A 22,698-nucleotide genomic window follows, 5' to 3' on the forward strand; every position below is an offset into this window, starting at 1 on the left:
AGGCTACCCCAGCTACTGTAACTGTGGGTGTAAAATTACAGAAAAACTCTGTACTTAGTAGTATCAGGGCACATCAGTGTTGGGATGCATTGATGCTAGTATAGTGTCAGGGAGATGGTTATACTAATACTCCTAGCTGTCGGCCGGAATATGCCTCTTAGGGCCTCATGCACATGATCCTCCTGTTTGAGCATGTACTTTTTCAGCCTTTTTTTTTTTTTGGTATGTATTTGCATGTATTTACGCACGTTTTTGCATATATGCGTTTGCATTTTTGAGCAATTGTTCGAAAATGTATTTGCGCGTTCTTGTTCTGCACAATATGTAAATGGTAACTTGTGCGCTTGAGATGTAAATTACTGACCAAAAATAGATTTTTCTGTTTGTATTTTTTTTTTTTTATTGCTAAAGAATTCACGGCACTTGTCTATGCGCCTGTTTGCATAGGCACAATACAATGAATGGGCTGTATTTTAGCTCAGAAAAAAAAAAAAAAGCTGTACTGAGATTTTTCAAGCTGCAGTGTGCAAGAGTCCTAAATATGCTGAATTCTTAGGCTAGCAGTACACACGAGTGGAACCGGTGGTATTCTTTCAGTGGAGAAGATAAGTAGTCCAAGTGTACCTGTGTGGTGGATAGTAAAAATAATAATAATAATAATTGTACAAACATTCAAATTTGCGAAGGATATTCCTTTTTTTTTTCTTTTGTACAAGGTCGATGGTTCAAAGTGAAGTTGGCTGAGTGAAAAATCCACTAACCTCCCCCATTTAAGTAAGGAATTTATGAAAAATAACATAAATGATTGTTATGGAGAGAATGCTGACATAGTATTGGTCTTAAAAACCATAGTGGATGCACGTGTGCTCAACATGGTTGGGTGGTCACATTGCTTTTGGGAATGCTGGTTAGAGTGAGAATAGGACAAGATATGTTTTAAAAAAGGTGGCAGCTGCATGTGCCAAGTTTGTCTTTTTATGACCACATTGTTCATGGGCACACTAATGCCCCGTACACACGAGAGGAATTAAGTCTGACAGACCTCCAAAGGAGTTCCGCCGGAGTTCCGCTGGAGTTCCGACGGAGTTCTGGCGGACTTTTCGACCGAACGGACTTGACCACACACCATCACACCAAACTCCGACGGAGTCGAACGTGATGACGTACGACTGGATTCGACGTAGGAAGTTCATAGACAGTAGCCAATAGCTGCCCTAGCGTCGGTTTTAGTCCGTCGGAGTAGCACACACACGAGCGGATTTTTCAAAGGGGACCGGGTCCGGCGGAGTTCCGTCGGGAAAATTTAAAGCATGCTTCATTTCTAAAGTCCGTCAGACTTTAGCTTCGCTAAAGTCCGTTGCAGCCCACACACGATCGGATAGTCCGCCGGACTCAGTCCGTCGGAGTTTGGATGTCGAAAAGTCCGCTCGTGTGTACGGGGCATAAGACATTGCTGATTTTTCAGGAAAGACCTTTTGGTTGCAGCTCCCACTAGAGAAAATTGAATGTAGGCTTTAGGGGTTCAGTCTCATGTGGATCATTACCTGCGTACCAAAAACTGAATGCAAAAACAAAACACAGGTGCAGACATTTAATCCATGTGTAACCAACCTACAAGAGTTTCAGAAATGGATATACCAACTTTTGGAACATTGCTCAACAGCCACATCCCAAAAATATAGTTGTAGAAAAAGAAATAAGGAGGGAAACCCCCTTAATAACAAGGGATTTTATCAGCTTTGTAATTAAATGTAAGGTGTTACCTCACATTTAATTACTGTACACTGCTGATAAAGTCCTATATTGTTATTAAGGGGGTTTTCTCTCCTCATTTCTTTTTCTACAACCTACACGAGTTGTAGTATCCAGTATTGTGTTAACAAAATTAGAGAGTGCACATCACATAAATCAGCCACATCTTCTGGTAAACTAGTAGAGGCTTCAGCTACAGTCCACACATCTTGACCATGTCCCTCTGATGTGTTTCACCCAGATTGGGCTCACTTGTAGAGGTCTACGAGTAAGCCCAATCAGGATGAAATACGTGAGATTGGGGTGGCCAAGGTGTGAGGACTGTAGCCAGAGCCTCTAGTAGTTTAGCAATGGATGTGGTTGATCTGTTTTGTGTGCCCCCTAATTTTACTATTGTGGTTGTTCCATGGAGTGCGAGGCACTCCTGGAGGGGCTGGCACACAGTGTGAATTCAGAACTGACGAAAGGGAGGCATTTGAGCAGGTATACTTTTTTTTTTTACATGTGATCCAGTATTGTGTTCTCATACCTGTTCAGTGCAAGGGCATAGTTTAATGTTACCTCTACCATAAAGGGAAATGGTAAGGCAGTTTTTGGGGTTTGTAGGACTTTGTTTGGGAGTTGACAGCTAGCTTGTAGGTCAGGAGGGGCTGAGGGCATCCTCCATTGTTCATAGTTCAAGAAACTGATGCCTGGTCGGTATCACATCAATTTGCAGTATTTTTAGTCTTCAAATTGTTTTCCTATGCTTGCTGCACTGCTTGGTGTACTTTATTTTAGATTTTACATTTCCATGGTGAACATTTTGATGGTAGAAACTGTGTGAAGGCAGTGTAGATGTATCATCAAATTGCAGTACACTGCCCATAAGAAATAAAATTGCCAAGGGTCATACTCTGCCATTTACAAAATCATTAAGGCCCAACTCTTCTGAGGTATTTCTCCTTTAATGTCTGTACCAGCAAGGTGTGCTCCTTTGCCATGCCCTACTCTGCAGACCATCAAAATTTAGTGCAATCTTTTTAATTTAATGTTTAATCACAGCTGAGGGAACCACACGTTTATCACAACATGCTCAAGCGAGATAAAGAATTTTTTTTTTAAATGTTGTTCTTTTAGATCAAAGGAATGAACTTCTGTCTGTAGATGAGGGCAGTTTAACTACTTAAAGCGGAACTTCAGTAATTTTTTCATCTTTAAATCTTTAAAATCTTCTACCTTTGTTTTAACATTGAATAATAAAACATTTTTTTCTGCCAGTAAATACCTTATACAGCCCACTTCCTGTTTTTTCTCTGGAGAAAAGCCTAGGCTTATGACATCATGGGCAGCTCTCTTTCTCACTCTCGTGAGTTTGCCAAGAAGGGAGGGGGGTGAGTCATAAGAGGGCCAATGATAGCTGCAGAGCTGGAGACGTGCCTCTGTGTAATCCCAGGAAGTGAACAGGCACCAGCTTCAGCTGCCCACAGTTAAAATGATTGCAGCCAGACTCAGTGAAGGGAGATTTCTGCAGCATATGGCAAGTACAGAATCACAGTATATATAAAATAATATACAAATTGGTTGGAGGGGAGCTTCAGAAAGGCAAAGTTGTTTTTATTACAAATTATGTAGATTAGAGCAGACTGCAGTTCCTCTTTTAAAGACTAAACCCTTTTCTGATACTTGTTGCTTACAAGTTAAAATCAGTATTTTTTGCAAGAAAATTACTTAGAACCCCCAAACATTATATATATATATATATATATATATATATATATATATATATATATATATATATATATATATTCTCTCTCTCTCTCTCTCTCTCTCTCTCTATATATCTATATATATATATATATATATATATTTATCATATATATCTTCTTTTTTTTGCAGAGACCCTAGAGAATACAGTTATGGTCATTGTAATATTTTATGTCACATGGTATTTGCGCAGCGGTCTTTCAAACGCAGTGTTTTTGAAAAACATACACTTTCATGAATTAAAAAAAAAAAAAAACAAGTAAAGTTAGCCCAATTTTTTTGTATAATGTTAAAGATGATGTTACACTGCGAGACTCGTTATCTTTATTCTAAGCAAAAAAAAAATCGTGATTCCATTTTAGCCAGAATCATGCAGCTCTACCGAGCAGGTAAGTATTTTGGTCTGTTAAATATACTGTTTAAAGAGTTTTGTTATATCTGTTTCAGAAGAGCAAATACTACTTGTAGGTACTGCCAAAAACTTTGTAAATTGCCTCCCATTTGTGTTTTTTTTGTAGATATGCTATAATTGGTAGTATGTAGTGATTTTAACCGCTCCTAAATAGATCCAGTAGTGTGACACTAGATAAAGATGTTTGTGACAGATAGAAGGCCCAGTGTCAGAGGTGGTCTGACTACAAAGTGACTTGTCCAGGGAGCTTGATAATTAAAAAAATATAGATTAACTGCATGTACATTTATTTGTAAAGTGGTTGTAAACCCTTACATATACCCAGTAAAATGAAAGAAGTTGTACCCAGACCATCTTTACTGGAAGATGTAGCCTGCCTGGACTGCAATAGTGGCATTAGGGACAACAGTTCACAGTTTGTAGATCATAAGGGATACAAAATCTTTGTTCTAATTAACGCTTTAAAATCGATTTGTACAGTATATGGTTTGTGTAAGAGACCTGGAATATATTCCAAGGGTAACATAGGGGGATGCTTTTTACTTTGTTGTTTGGTTTGTAACTATGGGTTTATTTTATTGCATTAGTAAGTAAAAAGGTTTATGATTGTTTTATATGGTAAACAAGTAATATATTATTGATGATTATTATATTGATTATGGTTATAAAAATGGTCTGACTATTCAGATTTATTAAAATAAGCATGTATAAACTACATGTGAAATAACTAACAGCACTAAATCTAAAACATAACATAAGAATAAAATTGTTCAAGTGGTTGTACATACAGTGCTGTTAGCTGTGCCTCCCCCCACATGTCTTCTCGCAAACTGCAAATGGCACTTCTTATGGCTTTCTTTCAACAATGGCTTTCTTCTTGCCACTCTTTCATAAAGGCCAGATTTGTGACGTGCAGGACTAATAGTTGTCCTGTGGACAGATTCTCCCACCTGAGCTGTGGATCTCTGCAGCTCCTCCAGAGTTACCATGGGCCTCTTGGCTGCTTCTCTGATGAATGCTCTCCTTGCCTGGCCGGTCAGTTTAGGTGGACAGCCATATCTTGGTAGGTTTACAGTTGTGCCATACTCTTTCCATTTTTGGATGATGGATAGAACAGACCTCCATGAGATGTTCAAAGCTTGGGATGTTTTTTTTATAACCTAACCCTGCTTTAAACTTCAACACAACTTTATCCCTGACCTGTCTGGTGTGTTCCTTGGCCTTCATGATACTGTTTGTTCACTAAGATCCTCTAATAAACCTCTCAGGGCTTCACAGACCAGTTGTATTCATACTGGGATTAAATTACACACAGGTGGACTTTATTTACTAATTAGGTGACTTCTGAAGGCAATTGGCCCCACTAGATTTTAGTTAGGGATATCGGAGTAAAGGGGCGGAATACAAATGCATAACACACTTTTCAAATATTTATTTGTAAATAGATTTGAAAACCATTTATCGTTTTCCTGCCACTTTGTATTGGTATATCAAATAAAATACCAATACAATACATTTACGTTTTTGGTTCTAACATGACAAAGGGTGGACAATTTCAAGGGGTATGAATACCATTTTAAGGTACTGTATATCCAGTGAAATGACTGGCCTCAGGTGATGCACATAGATGAAACAAACCCTCCTACATACGTTGTACCTGCTTATCTGCCATCATCTCTGCTCTACATTTGTTCAAAGTGCAGAATTTATAAAGCTTGGCGAAGAGCTGAAATTACACACTGTAGAGCTCTGAGAGCTGATTGGAGGGAAGGGATATACCCCGCTCACACAGCACACACAATCTGATGTTAGTACAGCAATCTCCCATGCTGTTCTATTGTGTTCCGGCAGGCCTTTGGCTGATTGGGAGACAGTCGACAGACCCTTTTCAGTCATGCCTGAATGGCCGGCTTCTGTTGGACCGGCTGCAGCGCACACAAGACATTCAGCCCATGTGTACAGGGCCTTTGTGCTCTTAACTGAGGCAAGAACATACTATAGAGGGATGTGCTTTGTTCATATTTCATGTCTGAGGTTTACAACCACTTTAATGCATCTCTGCAGCATTATTTGCAATTCTGGAATGGAAGCACAAGGCCCAGTGTACCATAAAAAAAACTTTACTATGCGGCTCCATCATCTTTGCCTTAGATTAGATTTGTCTGTAATGATACTCTCTTGCAGTAATGTAAGTGCAGATTCAAACATACAATTTACACAGTACTTATTTATAATCTTGTGGTTTCACAAAAAATAGTATTGCGGTGTCAGAGTGGAAAAAGTAATAGCATTTGCTTTAAATAACCAATATTTTTTTTCTTCACATGCAAGCAACTCACCCTTCCAAGAGCAGTGGTGGTTATTTTCAATAACAACATTCCAGAGCCAAAGCATTTTTAGACATTCATGTGGCACCATCACAGCGTTTTGCATAACCAATCCTTGTCTACATGTTAGTCTGTGCTTGTTTATATTCACAGACATCTTCTTTATCATCTTATCCAGGAATAGAACACTGCCAGCCTGCCACATTTTTGTTTGTCCATAGACTCCAATTTCCTGCTTTTAAACATTACATATTATTATTTTTTATTTTTAACAAGAGGACTGTTTGTATCCGTTCAGTTCCCCTGACAAACATTTTGTGTGGTTGCAGTAGCGTTGTGGGCTGCAAGAGAAATGAAATAAGCTCTCATTTGTGTACTATACTTGGATGGTGTGAAAGAGCAGAACAGCTATGTGAATGTTGAATGATGTGCACATACCCGCTATTAATAGCTACAGGGAATCTATGAATTGTATACATCTGACTGTCCACTGACATGACCTGAAATTCCTTATGCTTCTCTATGTCTTTGACTGCTTTGACTTTTTTTTTTAAAGGGAAACTATTTTATATTTCACCGTTTATGGATCAAACATTTCACTCTATTTAGGCTCCTTTTTATGTGCGTGATTTTCCATGCATTTTTCTGCATTGACACACAATTCATGATTGATCACGATTTTTTTGAGGGCCAGATTTTAGGTTTTTCTGGAACAATGATTTTTATTCACATATAAAGAGAGAACAGATATAAAATTTCCACGCAGGGAATATAAACATTAGACACAATGTAGAATTTGCATGAAAACACAGAAAAAGATGTGCCATAAAGTACAGACTAATAACGAACCATGATCCACCGACCCAGGTTGGGGAGCAATGCATAATGCCTGAGCCATAAAACAAGGGAGCTAAGGGATGCAAAGGGAGTGGATGTGTCCCCCAAAAAATGGGATCACCAAAACAAAAAAAGGAATTAAATAAGAAGGGGGGGGGGGCTGTTAAGTAAAGCAGGAGGTAAAAAGAATGAAAGAAGAACAGAGTGGTGGACAGGGAGTCCAGAGAGGAAAGGGGGAGCAATGAGAGACGGAGGAGTTACTCCAGGCTGGGGGTTGAGGAGGATTAGTTCAGGAGACCTAGGCTGGTTGAGTGCAGGGTTGGAAGGGCAGAACACCACCATGGAGTCCACACTTTAAGGAATTTATCATGAGTATCATTAAGGATACTTGACACCGTGGATCATGAGGGTTATCAAGATGCTCTTCACCTTTGCGAACGAAACAGCTGTTTTCTTCCATGCCCTCGCTATTTTATGTTTAGCAGATATGAATAGGTAGGTGGCCAATTTCTGCTAATAGGAAAAGAGGCCCAAGGTGGGACAATGGAGAAATGCTAGTTTGGCACCTTTGTGGATGGGTACGTGGAAAAGGTAGAACAGAAGCCCGAAAACCCTTGACCAGAATCCAACCAAGTGGGGACAGGACCACCAAATGTGGATTTAGTCTCCTCACTGACCGCAGCCACGGAGTCTGTCTCATAGTGATAGAAGTATCTATCTAGATTCCAGATAGAAGTATCCAGCATAGCCATATTAAGGGAGAACTTTGCTATGCTAGACCAGGCCTTGCTCCATTCTGCAAGGTCAATTGGGGATAGGTCTCACTCCCACTTGAGCACATAGGAGAAGGAAGCAAGTTATGCTAGAGTTGAGGGAGGAATATATCATTGTAGGGTTGCACCAATACTAGTATCTGTGCCAATACCGAGTATTTGCACAAGTATCAGTACTTTCAGGCTCGGTTCTTTGAGCTGTCAGTGGGTCTCCCCTGTTGACAGCTGAAGTGTTACAGAAGTCCAGTAACTGGAGTCAGCATTATGAAGCGCTAATCACAATCAGTGAGACATTTCCCGATCTCTGCAGCCATGCATAGGGAAATGTCTCACTGCTTCTGATTAGCGCTCCGGAGTGCCGACTTCCTGGCGGGCTCTGCACATGCTGTTTGCGAACACGTCTGAGCTTATCCTTTATCTTGAGTGTTTACAGAGCTGGGGAAGTCACTCTAAATCCTTCCCCCCCCACCAATGTGTCTCAATAGTGTGGTGCTTTTTGTTTTCATGTGTTAGCCCACCTGCCTCACAGGCTAAGTAGTAAGTTACAGGCTAGGAGAAGTCTCCAGTGCCCAGAAAGTAAAGGCAGCCTCTTCTCAGAGCTGCAACACAAGCCAAAAGGAGGCAGCAGAAGGCTCAGACAGGGAGAACTGAAGGAAGATAAAACGCAGTGGGGCATTATGAATCCATTTATGAAACCTTTCTAAAATGTATGCATAGATATCCCACATACTGAGGGGACCTAAGAAATCATTGTATTAGACATTATATAGAGTCTTTACAACTAATTTTAGTGATTCTTGCAGTGGATTTATAGGTCAGCTCTGTATGTGGGATTACTATGCATAGGTTTTTCTTTGCTTAATCTAAGTGTTTTTTCTTAAATACCACACTCCATGTAGATTTCTTCTTTTACCCTCTCTTCATTAATAAAGTGTATATTACCAGGCCTGCTGAAAGGATAGTAGAGGCAGCACTCCTGTACCAGGGCCAAGCCCCCTTGCTGACCTAAATCCCAATGTGGGAAGTTTGGATCTGCATTCCATATACAGTAGCATAGAGTACCTTGACAACTGCTACAAAAAAGGCCTGGCACTGGGGGATGCATGGGGTGCAGAGTGAGGTGTAATGTGGTACAGGGAGGTAGGGGGTGCATAGAGGGGTGTAATTGGGGGTGCAGAGTGTTGGGAGTATTGGTGATACAGGGAGTCCAGAGGTTTGGGGTTGTGGATGGAGTGTGTTGTGAAACACTGGGGTGGGGGCCCTGTCAGGCAGGCTGTACGATTGGACCCCATGATTTCTGATGACAGCCCTGATGTAACCACTTTTTAAAATACTGTGCTAGACAAGCTACAATAAATAAAAGTATGGTCATATTTTATTAATATATACAGTGGGGAAAATAATTATTTGATCCCCTACAGATTTTGTAAGTTTGCCCACTTACAAAGAAATGAAGGGTCTACAATTATCATAGGTGTATTTTAAATGAGGGAGACCGAATATCAACCAAAAATCCAGAAAAAACACATAAAGCAAATGTAATAAAATTGAGTTGCAGTTCAGTGAGTAAAATAAGTATTTGATCCCGGTCGCTGTACTCTCGCTGGGAAGGGGTTAACATCTAGAGGCAACCAATGTGTTAATTGTGTCCCTCACAAGTGTAATGTGTGCTGCTTTTACTAAGAGCTCTGGCTGTTACTTATCCCTGCTTTGTAGGGTGAAGTAACAGCCAGATCCCTGAAGTAACAGCTTGGAAACATCCCTGGTCTGTGTAGAGTCCTGTGTGTTTGTACACACAGGTCTCTTTGCTGTCATTGGATACAGCTGATCAGCAGGTCTCAGCCCAAATCATTGGGCAGGATGTGCTGACAAAATCGTGCTGTGTCCAACCACAATGCAAGTCAACAAGTGGCTTGTGCATGTGCACCCCAAACTCAGAAGCAAGCTGGCAAAGTTTCATTATGTTGCTGAGCCTGCAGCTGCCACTCGGTCACATTAAATTTAGTGTGACCTAGTGGCAAGGCCTCATGCACACTATACTCTTCTGAATGCTTTTCTCCTGACAGGAGAAAAGCAGCATTAAAAACCTGCCTAATACCACATTTAGATATGCTGCAGCATGTCAAGCATGTGAGCATTCATTTCATTGGCCAGAATCAGTGTATTTACATGCGTTTTAGATGCATCAGGCACTTTTTCTGCCCTAAAGCTCCTCTCCTGAACACAGTTTTGGTGCGTTCAGATTTCTGCCCTTAAACGCCCCAGCCTCTAAATGCCTTTTTAAAGCCTATGTGTGCATGGACATATAGGCTTACATAGAGGGTCGGGGGAAAAAATGTGCCTACTTCTCTGAAACCAGTGTTTGACGGTGTGCATGAGGCCAGATCATGCATAAAAAAGTGCATGGGAATGCATGTCCACAGCTGTCTCTGCTATCCCAGGCATGGTGCTTTTTAGTTGTGCACAGCTGAAATGTAGCAGGAGCTCAAGTGTGCTCTTGTATGCCTGTGACCTCATAAGGCAACACAAGTAAATATGTTGTAAGCATTTTTTCCACCCCTGATTAGTATTTGATTCTGTTTTCTTGTAGGAGAAGCATGAAGAGGAAGGCAGTTTTTACATGCCCCTTTAATGGGGATTGTCGCATAACCAAAGACAATAGACGACACTGTCAGTCCTGTCGGCTGAAGCGCTGCGTTGATATTGGCATGATGAAGGAGTGTAAGTAAACGCACATTCTGAAATGGTTATAATTGTTATTTTACTCTAATAAAATTTAAGGTGTTTATTTGAAAACAAAGCCACATTTTCAGGAGTAAATATTTTCAGTGTACCAAATGGAATCTTAACGTTTCTAAAAAAAAATTAACTAAAAAAGTTTTAAAACAAAGAATACAACAAAATATACAACTGAATATGCAAGAGTAATATCTTGCCTGCTAAAAAAAAAGTCCAATTTTGTTAAGCTGATTTTCTAATCCAAACATCACTGTCAGACAGCACATGCGGAATCAAACACTTCCTCAGCCTGTGATTGTATAGTGAAGGAGTGATTGTATAGTGATTTGATTAACGCTGCTTTTCCTTTCTAGCGTATGACAAATTGTATGTATGGGTGTCCTTGTCATTTTCTCAGCTTTTCCTAGTATATACTGTATACAGTTGTGTTTATAAGTTTACATACCCTGGCAGAATTTATAATTTCTTGGCCACTTTTCAGAGAATACAAATGATAACACAAAAACTTTTCTTTCACTCATGGCTAGTGTTTGGCTGAAGCCATTTATTATCAATCAACTGTGTTTACTCTTTTTAAATTCATAATCACAACAGAAACTACCCAAATGACCCTGATCAAAAGTTTACATACCCTGGTGATTTTGGCTTGATAACATGCACACAAGTTGACACAAAGAGGTTTGAATGGCTATTAAAGGTAACCATCCTCACCTGTGATCTGTTTTGTAATCAGTGTGTGTGTGTGTATAAAAGGTCAATGAGTTTCTGGATTCTTGACAGACCCTTGCATCCAGGGATGAAAGGGATATAAAAAGATGTCCAAGGAATTGAGAATGCCAAATAGCAGTGCTCAAACTCTAATCAACAAGTGAAAAATGAGGGGTTCTGTTGAAACCAGGTAGACCAACTAAAATTTCAGACACAACTGCCAGGAAAATTTTTCGGGATACAAAGAAAAACCCACAAATAACTTCAGGTGAAATACAGGACTCTCTGAAAGCATGTGGTGTAGCTGTTTCAAGATGCACAATAAGGAGGCACTTGAAGAAAGATGGGCTGCATGGTCGAGTCTTCAGAAGAAGGCTATTACTACACAAATACCACAAAGTATCCCGCTTACCATACGCCAAACAGCACAGAGACAAGCCTCAAACCTTCTGGCACAAGTCATTTGGCGTGATTGGACCAAAATTGAACTTTTTGCCAACAACCATAAATACTACATTTGGAGAGGAGTCAACAAGGCCTATGATGAAAGGTACACCATTCCTACTGTGAAACATGGAGGTGGATCACTGATGTTTTGGGGATGTGTGAGCTACAAAGGCACAGGAAATTTGGTCAAAATTGATGGCAAGATGCAGTATATTATCAAAAAATACTGGTGGAACATTTGCATTCATCAGCCAGGAAGCCGCACATGGGACATACTTGGACATTCCAATATGACAATGATCCAAAACACAAGGCCAAGTCAACCTGTTACTGGCTACAGCAGAATAAATGGAAGTTTCTGGAGTGGTCATCTTAGTCTCCTGATCTCAATATCATTGAGCCACTCTGGGGAGATCTTAAACGTGCAGTTCATGCAAGACAGTCCAAAAATGTACAGGAACTGGAGGCATTTTGCCAAGAGGAATGGGCAGGTTTACCATCTGAGAAGATAAATAGCCTCATCCACAAATACCACAAAAGACTTCAAGCTGTCATTGATGTTAAAGGGGGCAATACACGGTATTAAGAACTGGGGTATGTAAACTTTTTATCAGGGTCATTTGGGTAGTTTTTGTTGGCATTATGATTTAAAGAGTAAACACAGTTGATAACCCTTTCATGACTAAGCCTATTTTTGGAATTTGGTGTTTACAAGTTAAAATCCATATTTTTTGCTAGAAAATTACTTGGAACCCCCAAACATTATATATATTTTTTTAGCAGAGACTCGATTGTTGCAATATTTTATGTCACACGGTATTTGCGCAGCGATGTTTTAAACGCAACATTTTGGGAAAAGGGACACTTTCACGAATTAAAAAAAAAAACGAAACAGTAAAATTAGCCCAATTTTCTTGCATAATGTGAAAGATAATGTTACGCCGAGTAAATAGATACCAAACATGTCACACTTTATAATCGCACGCACTCGTGGAATGACGACAAAGTACGTTACCTAAAAAATCTCAATAGGCGAAGCTTTAAATTTTTTTTACGGTTACCAAGTTAGCGTTACAGAGGAGGCCTAGTGCTAGAATTATTGCTCTCGCTCTGACGATCGCGGCAATACCTCACATGTGTGATTTGAACACCGTTTACATATGCGGATGCGACTTCCGTATGCGTTTTCTTTGCTTCGCGAGATCGCGGGGACGGCGGGCGCTTTAACATTTTTTATTTTTTTATTTATTTTAAAATGAATAAATTGTTTTTAAAAAATAAAATAAAAATTTTGATCACTTTTATTGCTGTCACAAGGAATGTAAACATCCCTTGTGACAGTAATAGGTGGTGACAGGTACTCTTTATGGAAGGATCAGGGGTCTAAAAGCCCCCCCACCCCACCTTTACACTTCAAAGTATTCAGATCGCCTAAAACGGCGATTCTGAATACTGTATATTTTTTTAAAACCGGTGCCATTGGCAGCCGAGTAAACGGGAAGTGACGTCATGACGTCGCTTCCGTGTTTACTATTAGGAGACTGGAATGACGCCGATTACGGCGTCATTCCAGTTCCTCCCCAGCAGCGGAGGCATCACATCGTGAATCGGTGCTCCCGATCGAGCGTGAGCACCGGTAACAGCGGCGGGAGGGGGGGATGTCCCCTCCCGCTCCTCCGGCATAACAGCCGAGCGGCATGGGTAGGCGGCACAGATGGGCATGGGTAGGCAGCACAGATAAGCATGGATGGGCACTGATAGGTGGCACGGATGGGCACTGATAGGAACTGATAGGCGGCATTGTATTATAATATACTGTACTAACGGATGCCAATCAGTGCCAAACAATAATGCATGCCAATCAGTGATGCCCATTGTGGGCACTGATTGGCATCCATTATGGGCACTGATTGGCATCTATTGTGGCACTGACTGGAATCCCTGGTGGTCTAGGGTGGCATACCTTGTCCTGGGCATCCCTGGTATCCTCGGGGGGGGGGGGGGGGGGGCTGCGCTGATAATCGATCAGCACAGGCCCCCCCTGTCAGAGGAGCAGCCGATCGGCTCTCCTCTACTCGTGTCTGACAGACGCGAGTGAGGAAAAGCCGATCACGGGCTCTTCCTATTTACACTGTGATCAGCCGTGATTGGACACGGCTGATCACGTGGTAAAGAGTCTCCATCAGAGACTCTTTACCGAGATCGTAGTTGCAGGGTGTCAGACTGACACCCCATAACAACGATCGCCGCGATGCGCGCCCCCGGGGGCACGCAGCGGCTCAAAATCCTGATCACGTCATATGATGTCCGGTCAGGATTTTGAAACCACTTTGCCGCCGTCATTTTGTTATAGGGTGGGCGGCAAGTGGTTACATTAAAATACAATTTAACGTCTCATAAGCAGGTAGCACATATAATACATTTGTTTTAAACTTTTACTATACAGTAAGGCCCTGTGCGCATCTTAGGCAAAGAGAGATGCATAGAATGAACCCTTATGCAGGCCAAACAGTTTTCCACCAACTTCAACCAGCATTCAAGTACAAAAGTGGTTAAATAGATGAAGGCAACTGCATTCCTGTTATGTCACTTATATTTACTTTTCATAGTATGTTGCCTTGATCTGTTTAATTGTTCCATCAATCGAAAATTTAAAGTTGAAATCTATAGAACATTTCCCAGAATATTACATTACTCAGTGCTACTCAGATAGAATGTGTACTAAGCCAAATATGTACATCAGAAATATTAGACACCATAACATTGTTTCTCTCAATCAGGGGCCTCAAAACATTTCAGTACAAGGGTAAAATCATATATTTTACATATGTCCATGAATCAAAAAAAAAACCTTTTATAAATGAATAAATACAATTTAGGCTGGGTTCACATCTATGCGATTTGGATACTGGTGTCCCGGCATCCAATTCACATGACAGGAGATTGTGACCGGCTCTCTATGGAGCCGGTTCACACATCTCGGTTATGGTTGCCGAGCAGCTTGTACAGGTGTGCTGTGCGTTTTTGGCTCAGTTTCAGGGCCGAATTCAGGCAAAAATTAGTCCTTGAAATGGAGAGCAAGGACGCTGCGGACCCCTGCTGTAAGACACATCTGTCTGAGCTGTGAACCCAGCCTTAAATTGATAAATTACCCTTACATCCAAGAATACCCCCTTACAGCCATAGGTGCCCAGCAGAGTTCCTCTTTAAATCCAACAGTGCCCAGTGAAGTCCCCCCTTAAATCTGGTAAAGCTCAACAGAGTCCCCGAAACTACATATAGAAGGGGCTAGCAGACTCCTCCCCTACACCTTGGAGTACCTACCTTCCCACAAGCCATAGTTTGGGTACTGTATACACCATACTGCCCAGCCTCTCTGTACAGTATGTACACCAGCCGCTCTGTACAGTATATACACCAGCCTCTCTGTACAGTATATACACCAGCCTCTTTGTATACCCAGCCGCTCTGTACAGTATATACACCAGCCTCTCTGTATATACACCAGCCTCTCTGTAAAGTATATGCACCAGCCTCTCTGTACAGCATATACACCAGCCTCTCTGAATATACACCAGCCTCTCTGTACAGTATATACACCAGCCTCTCTATACACCAGCCTCTCTGCATATACACCAGCCTCTCTGTACAGTATATATACCAGCCTCTCTATATACACAGCCTCTATACAGTATATACACCAGCCTCTCGGTACAGTATATACACCAGCCTCTCTGCATATACACCAGCCTCGCTGTACAGTATATACACCAGCCTTGCTGTATACACCAGCCTCTCTGTACAGTATATACCCAGTATATACCCAGCCTCTCTGTATATACACCAGCCTCTTTGTACAGTATATACACCAGCCTCTCTGTATATATGCCAGCCTCTCTGTACAGTATATAGACCAGCCTCCCTGTATACCCAGCCTCTATACGGTATATACACCAGCCTCTCTGTATATACTCCATCCTCTCTGTATATACTCCAGCCTCTCTGTATATACACCATCCTCTCTGTATATACGCCATCCTCTCTGTGTATACTCCAGCCTCTCTGTGTATACCCTAGCCACTCTGTGTATACCCTAGCCTCTCCGTAGATATATATATATATATATACACGTATATTATACACATGTGTATGCCCGCCCACGTGTATGACTTTTTTTTACTTTGCTACTATGGGCTCTAGCCCCAGATCTTTTGTAGGCCTAGCAATGCTCCTGCCAAGGACTAAAGATTATTTTTCACACACAATCATTTACAATACTTTCAGATACTAAGAAGACTGAATTTATGAAAAAAACTTGAATGTTGACTGTTATATAAATAATCTGATTATATATGTATATGAGAGTCCATAGTTAACAAGCAATCTGTGCATGTTTAGATTACTGAAAGAGAAGGTATTGATTAAGTTAGTGAAAATGGCTTAACCACTTCCATACCGGGCCTATTCTGGCACTCCCCTCCTAAAAATCATCATTTGTTTGCTAGAAAATTACTCGGAGCCCCCAAACATTGTGTATGTTTTTTTTTTTTTTTTAGCAGACACCCTAGGGAATAAAATGGTTGTTGCAATTTTTTTGTATAGTGTGAAAGATGATGTTATGCCGAGTAAATAGATACCCAACATGTCATGCTTTAAAACTGTGCACACTAATGGAATGGCGCCAAACTTCGGTACTTAAAAATCTCCATAGGCAATGTTTTATTTATTAATTTTTTTTTTTTTTTTTACAGCTTACCAGTTTAGAGTTATGCCCCGTACACGCGGTCGGACATTCCGAGGACCAAATCCATTGGATTTTTTCAGATGGATTTTGGCCCAAACTTATCTTTGACTTTCAGTGGGGATATGTGGATGATGCCTGTAGCTGCAGGCATCATTCAGATATCCCCACTGAAAGTCAAAGACTTCATATCACGTCCTTGGGCTGGAAGTGGTTAAGTAATTTGTATCACCAAACATTTGAACATGGGTGACTAAAACAGTATTTCATTTATTAAAGGTCTGTTTTACAAAACACAAATCTGTCTAATATTTGTTTTTTTTATGAAAATGTGCTGCATTTTTATACAAATGAGCACTTTATTAGTAAATACAACAAAGTTGTTTTCATTCAGGAGACAGTATAGTGGTTTTGTATATATCATATTTATCTATGTTTTTTTTTTTTATGTTCTAAACCAAAAAGGTGTTACAGTTTTTACCTTAATTGTACAGTACAGGACACAGGCTGAGTATTTATAGACCCTGTGTTTATAGGCTGCGATACCATGATGGGTATGCACTCACCCATAGCAATGGCAGAAACCAAATGAAAGGGAGCTATGACAACACCTTAGCCAAATATTCACTCTTCCCTTGCACCAGAGCAAATAGAATAGTCCCATCATATACGTTCCTGGAAATGGCTTGAAGCAAGTGGGTTCTTCTGCAAGATAGCTTTCAAAATGTATTAAAGGAATCACTTTACAGGAGTAAATTGAGACATTTCAGGGCTACACCGGACACATTCATCAAATGTGATAAGATTTATTTTAATTTTTTTAATGGTGTGCTGTAGTTGCATGTGCATTGCCCTTTGTCACCCCAAATAAAGAATTTCTGAGAAGCCTTTCCAGGAGAATAATAATTATAGTGTTTTATTTTTATGATAATTTAATTACAGGGTTAAGGTTTACTTAATGTGCAGAATGTGTCATGCAATTAGTTTGAGGGGGTCATCTGGTGTGAAAGTCAGCCATTATGGGTTCTGTTTATATTTTATCTCAATGGCATCTGTTAAATTATGTTGTTTTTTCAACCAATTTCAAAACTGCTTTCCCCCACCCTAGATTTAAAGTGTATGCTTATAGTAGAACATCACACTGCGGCAGTTGTGGTATACATTCCATGTGTACCATTAAAAGAAACCACCCATCTGTGCTGAGGTCTTTAGGTTCTTGTGCTGTCTAATGTGTGTCGTCAACAGGCACTGAAACCATTTCAAATATATACTCTGGCTGGGTGTGGGTCAAACATTGACATTTATTCAAATATATTGGAAATTTCCACCGGTGCTTCTTCTTTTTACAATGTGTATCTACTGTGTGTGTTTGTGTGTATAAATATATATATATAGCGTTTTTCAAAAATAAAAAGTATCCTCTGCCCTCACCTCTATTTCCCAAATCCAGACTTCTTTGTCTAGGAGCACAATAGCTTACATTAAGGATACTTTCACAATGGGGCGTTGGGGGCATCGGTGGTAAAGCGGCGCTATACCGTCATTTTTGCTGAGGTTTTCGACCGTTAGCGTGTTGCTTTTAACCCCCCGCAAAGCACTGCTTCTAATTAACAAATACGCTTTTCAATTGATTAGCCAGGAAAATTAGCTAGGTTATAAAGTCTGCTGCCCTAAGTCACTTCTAAAAAAAAAAAAAATCAATAGTTGATGTCTTGTAGAGGAAATTGGAAGGCTTTGCTCTTATCTTTCCCATTTGTATCAAGACTTCTTACAGATAATGGCAAGACAAAAAGCATGTAATTACAATGCAACTCTTTCTCCAGTTTGGTGAACGCATTTAGTAAAAAGATTAGGTGAGGTAAACTGGAAAACAAAGTAACAAACTGTCTGACCTGACTACATTTTCATTTGTGATATAAGAACTGCTACACAAGTCAGTTTGTATTTTATTGTTATTAAAATCAAGCTTGTTTTTAAGTATGAAACTAGCTATGAATTTTTTAAAATGCCTAATACAATTGTTGAATATGTGTTGGACAGAAGCAGGTTACTCTCGAAGGATAGAGAGAGTATATGTGTATATGTATGTGTGTTAAAGCCGAAGTGCAGCCAACATCACAAACAAAGGGACGTAAAGTACAAATCAGTAGGATGCATCCCTTGATGAGATTCTTCTTCTGTTATTCGCTACAATCTTCCTGTGTACCAGGGGTTAATACAACTAGCAAGCTGTCACAAGCTCTAATCAATAGAGCCAGACCTCCATTCAATGAAGCCCTACTACAGCTTTTATGAATATAACAATAGAGGGTTGACCTATCAACCCTCTATCCTCCATTCATAGATCATGTTTCAGTCATAGACGCTATCGTACACCACCTTCTTCAGAGCAAAAACTCCTTCCCTTCAGCGCAAGAAAACAAAACCTACCAAGTCCACCCCAAAACTCTCTTCCATAATGAAGAGTGGGGGGCATCCCTTACAGTTTGCCTTTCTCTGGGTCAGAGACATCCCAGACCTGTTGGTTCAATTGATGGTTTTAGAGGGATACAAAATAGACCTCAAACTCTTCCTCCGTCACTTTTTTGTCTTGGAACAACTGAAAATCTTTTCGAGGACAGTCAGATCTTCAGACCAGCCTGAACCATCTCTTGTCCCAGGGCGTGATCATTCCAGTTTCTCTGGAGAACAGGTTAACTGGATTCTATTGAAAAAAGGGGGGGAACAAGGGGGACATTGGGACTTTACATGAAGTATGTGGTAGCAAGAGAGTACAAGGTGACCTGCATCACATGGATTCTATTGAAACCTGGTAAGAAATCCATCCAGCACCACACCCTTTCATTTCCTTTGTTGGGAGTGCATGGCTAACAGTGGCGCTTTTGACACCTCTACAACATAACATCTTCTTGTCCTGGAACAAGCACGCTCCTTCTTTCAATCTTCATATGGCCATCTCCAGCCTAGCAAGGAACTTCCTAGCTTGGTGAAGTTCCAGTCCAGCCTTTACAATTGGGAGGTACTTTATACCAAACTCATGGAGGATGATAACAGCGGATACCAACCTCAAAGGCTGGGTAAGGGTCACAATCCCTCCCTAGGACACACTTAACCCCTTGATCGCCTCTGGTGTTAGCCCCTTCCCTGCCAGTGACATTTATACCTTAATCAGTTGCTATTTTTAGCTCTGATCACTGTATAAATGTCAATGGTGCCAAAAAAGTGTCAAGTGATCGATCTGTGTGCCGCAATGTCTCAGTCCTAAAAAGTTACAAATATTTTCTGTTTCAAAATTGTCACTCTTTTTTTGTTTATATCACAAAAATAAAAACTGCAGAGTTGATCAAAAAAAGGATGCCTATTTTGTATGGGTACAGCGTGGCACAACCGTGCGATTGTCAGTTAAAGTGACACAGTGCCGTATCGCAAAAAAAATGGCTTGGTCAGGGAGGGAGCAAATCTGGGGCTGAAGTGGTTAAACATCTAGGAGACATTATCTGGCCTCTTACAAAAAGGCCAGACCTTTTGTCTCAGGGACCCCTGTTCTAGCCTGCTTCTCAGTCACTGGCTTTAATGGCATGGCTGTTGAAAATTATGTCTTGAAAGACAGGGTTGTCTTTGATTCTGTCATTCCCACATTGCTCAAATGATAGAAAAATATAGTATCGTACCTGGAACACCTTCTTTGGCTGGTGTGAACACAATGATTTTTCTGTGGTACACATTCTGGCCTTCTTACAAAACCAGAATTTGGCCTTAAGGGACAGGCTTTGGCTTTGGCCTTAAGGGACAGGCTTTGGCTTTGGCCTTAATGGACAGGCTTTGTCCATTTTGTTCTAAAAACCTCTGGCTTAATTTTGCCTTGAAAAAAGCTTTCATTCAAGGTATTTCTTTGGATTAGACCATCCTTGCAGCACCCTTTGCTTCATTGGGATCTTAAATTCATTCTCTCTGCCATGCTGAAGCCACCATTTGGACCCATAGGTGAATTCTCTTTGAATGATCTTTCATGCAAAGTGGCTTTCTTAGTGGCTATCATGTCTGTCAGACAGGACTCTCAACTAGCAGTTCTCTTTTAAAGAGCTATTTCTGATCTTTTATAGACAAAATGTCTTGCATCCAAGAATACTTTGTCTAAGGTGGTATCGAACTTCTACCCAATTAAGACATAGGCCTTCCTTCTTTGTGCACTTCTCCAAAGCACCCCAAAGAGATTGTTGTTTGGACATTGTCAGAGCTATAAGAGCTTATCTAAAAGCCACGACTTCCAAGAACACCACTTTTGCTTTGTCTTTTCAACAGGGCCTCGCAAAGGACATCCTGCTTCAAAATCAGCTATTGGCAGGTGGATAAGACAATCCATTTCAAGAGCTAAGCATACAATCTAAAGCAGTGGTCTCAAAGTACTGGTCTGCGGGCGCAGGGTGCACCACACAGTGGCTGGGAGCTTTCTCTCTTTGTCTCTCTCTCGCTCTCTCTTCTATGTCCTCTCCCCTGCATGCTTCAGCAGCCCAGTGCTCACAGCAAATGAAATGGAGACAGCACAGGCTAGCAGAGAGAACAGAGCGACCCCGCCCACCTAGGCTCTGATGATCGTTAAGAGCTGTGCTCCCTCGGAGGCTGTGCCCAGATCCAGGGTCCTGCTGCCACCTCAGGGCGTGAGATCATGGCATTCTCGGGGTGCTCTGCCACTAGGCTTGTGTTGAGCCAGTACCTGACAGGTGGAGAGGACATGGGAGGCAGAAGATCAGGCCACCAGCTGATTGCCAGGAGGGAGAGGTAAGTGAGCCATCACACTGATGCTGAGCAAAGTCCTTAGTGGGGTGACTGGGGTTGAAATTTGTGCGTCCAGTGACACCAATGCTGGGTGTTGCTAGTGCGTCCGCTGACACCAGTGCTGGGTGTTGCTAGTGCGTCCGCTGACACCAGTGCTGGGTGTTGCTAGTGCGTCCGCTGACACCAGTGCTGGGTGTTGCTAGTGCGTCCACTGACACCAGTGCTGGGTGTTGCTAGTGCGTCCGCTGACACCAGTGCTGGGTGTTGCTAGTGCGTCCGCTGACACCAGTGCTGGGTGTTGCTAGTGCGTCCGCTGACACCAGTGCTGGGTGTTAATAGTTTGTCTGCTGACACCAGAGCTGGAGGTTAATAGTGCGTCTGCTGACACCAGTGCTGGGGGTTAATAGTTCGTCTGCTGACACCAGAGCTGGAGGTTAATAGTGCATCTGCTGATACTAGTGCTGGGGGTTAATAGTGCATCTGCTGACACCAGTGCTGGGGATTAATAGTACATCCACTGACACCAGTGCTGGGGGTTATTAGTGCATCTGTTGACACCAGTACTGAGTGTTAATAGTGTGTCCGCTGACATCAATGCTGGGGGTTAATAGTGCATCCACTAACACCAATGCTGGATGTTGATAGTGTGTTCACTGACACCAGTGCTGGGGGTTAATAATGTGTCTGCTGACACCAGTGCTGGGGGTTAATAGTGTGTCTGCTGACATCAATGCTGGGGGTTAATAGTGCGTCCGCTAACACCAGTGCTGGATGTTGATAGTGTGTCCATTGATACCAGTGCTGGGGGTTAATAGTGTGTCTGCTGACACCAGTGCTGGGGGTTATTAGTGCATCTGCTGACACCAGTGTTGGGGGTTAAAAGTGCATGCGCTGACACCAGTGCTGGGGGTTAAAGCTGGGGATGCAGCTTTCAGCCACAAAGTTCTTGAGAAAGTACTCTTAGTTGGGTCTGTTTACCCTTATTTTTGGGCTTGTTGGAACAGTATTGCTTGCTTTGTTGCCCACCTTTATTCATTATTTTGGGACATCCCGGAGTCTGACAGTCCAGTCTGTGTCTTGTACTGTATGATTAACATCAGAAGAATTTTGAAACAAATTTATTTTATGTTCTCATTATGGAGTACTGTTTGTAGAATTTTGAGGAAAATAATGAATTTAATCCATTTGGGAAGAAGGCTGTAACATACCAAAATATGGAAAAAGTAAAGCACTGTGAATACTTTCCGGATGTACTGTAACAAATTTTGTAGTTTAATTTACATTCTAGTAAGTTCTTTCTTTGCAGTTTTTCCTTGGGTTTGTCTTTGCTGTATACGTACAAGTAATACACTACTGCATAACATGCATTAATTATTGCCTCAACATCTGATAAGGCTAAAAAAGGTGGAGCCCACTTTGGTCCTGGTGAGGCCGGTGTTC

At 41.3% G+C, this 22,698-nt stretch overlaps 1 protein-coding gene across 3 annotated transcripts in view; it reads left to right on the forward strand.

The window, feature by feature from the left end:
* VDR (vitamin D receptor) overlaps nucleotides 1-22,698 on the forward strand; it is a 242,269-nt gene that overhangs the window by 169,660 nt on the left and 49,911 nt on the right. For all 3 annotated transcript variants that reach the window (XM_077483753.1, XM_077483751.1, XM_077483752.1), the window contains exon 3: nucleotides 10,438-10,568. In XM_077483753.1, the coding sequence (XP_077339879.1) occupies nucleotides 10,438-10,568 (131 nt within the window). The remainder of the gene's footprint in view (nucleotides 1-10,437; nucleotides 10,569-22,698) is intronic.

The sequence above is a fragment of the Lithobates pipiens genome, unplaced genomic scaffold (assembly GCF_037356315.1).
Source record: "Lithobates pipiens isolate NorthernLeopardFrog02 unplaced genomic scaffold, aLitPip1_a1.2 Scaffold_16, whole genome shotgun sequence".
Taxonomy (NCBI): Eukaryota; Metazoa; Chordata; class Amphibia; order Anura; family Ranidae; genus Lithobates; species Lithobates pipiens.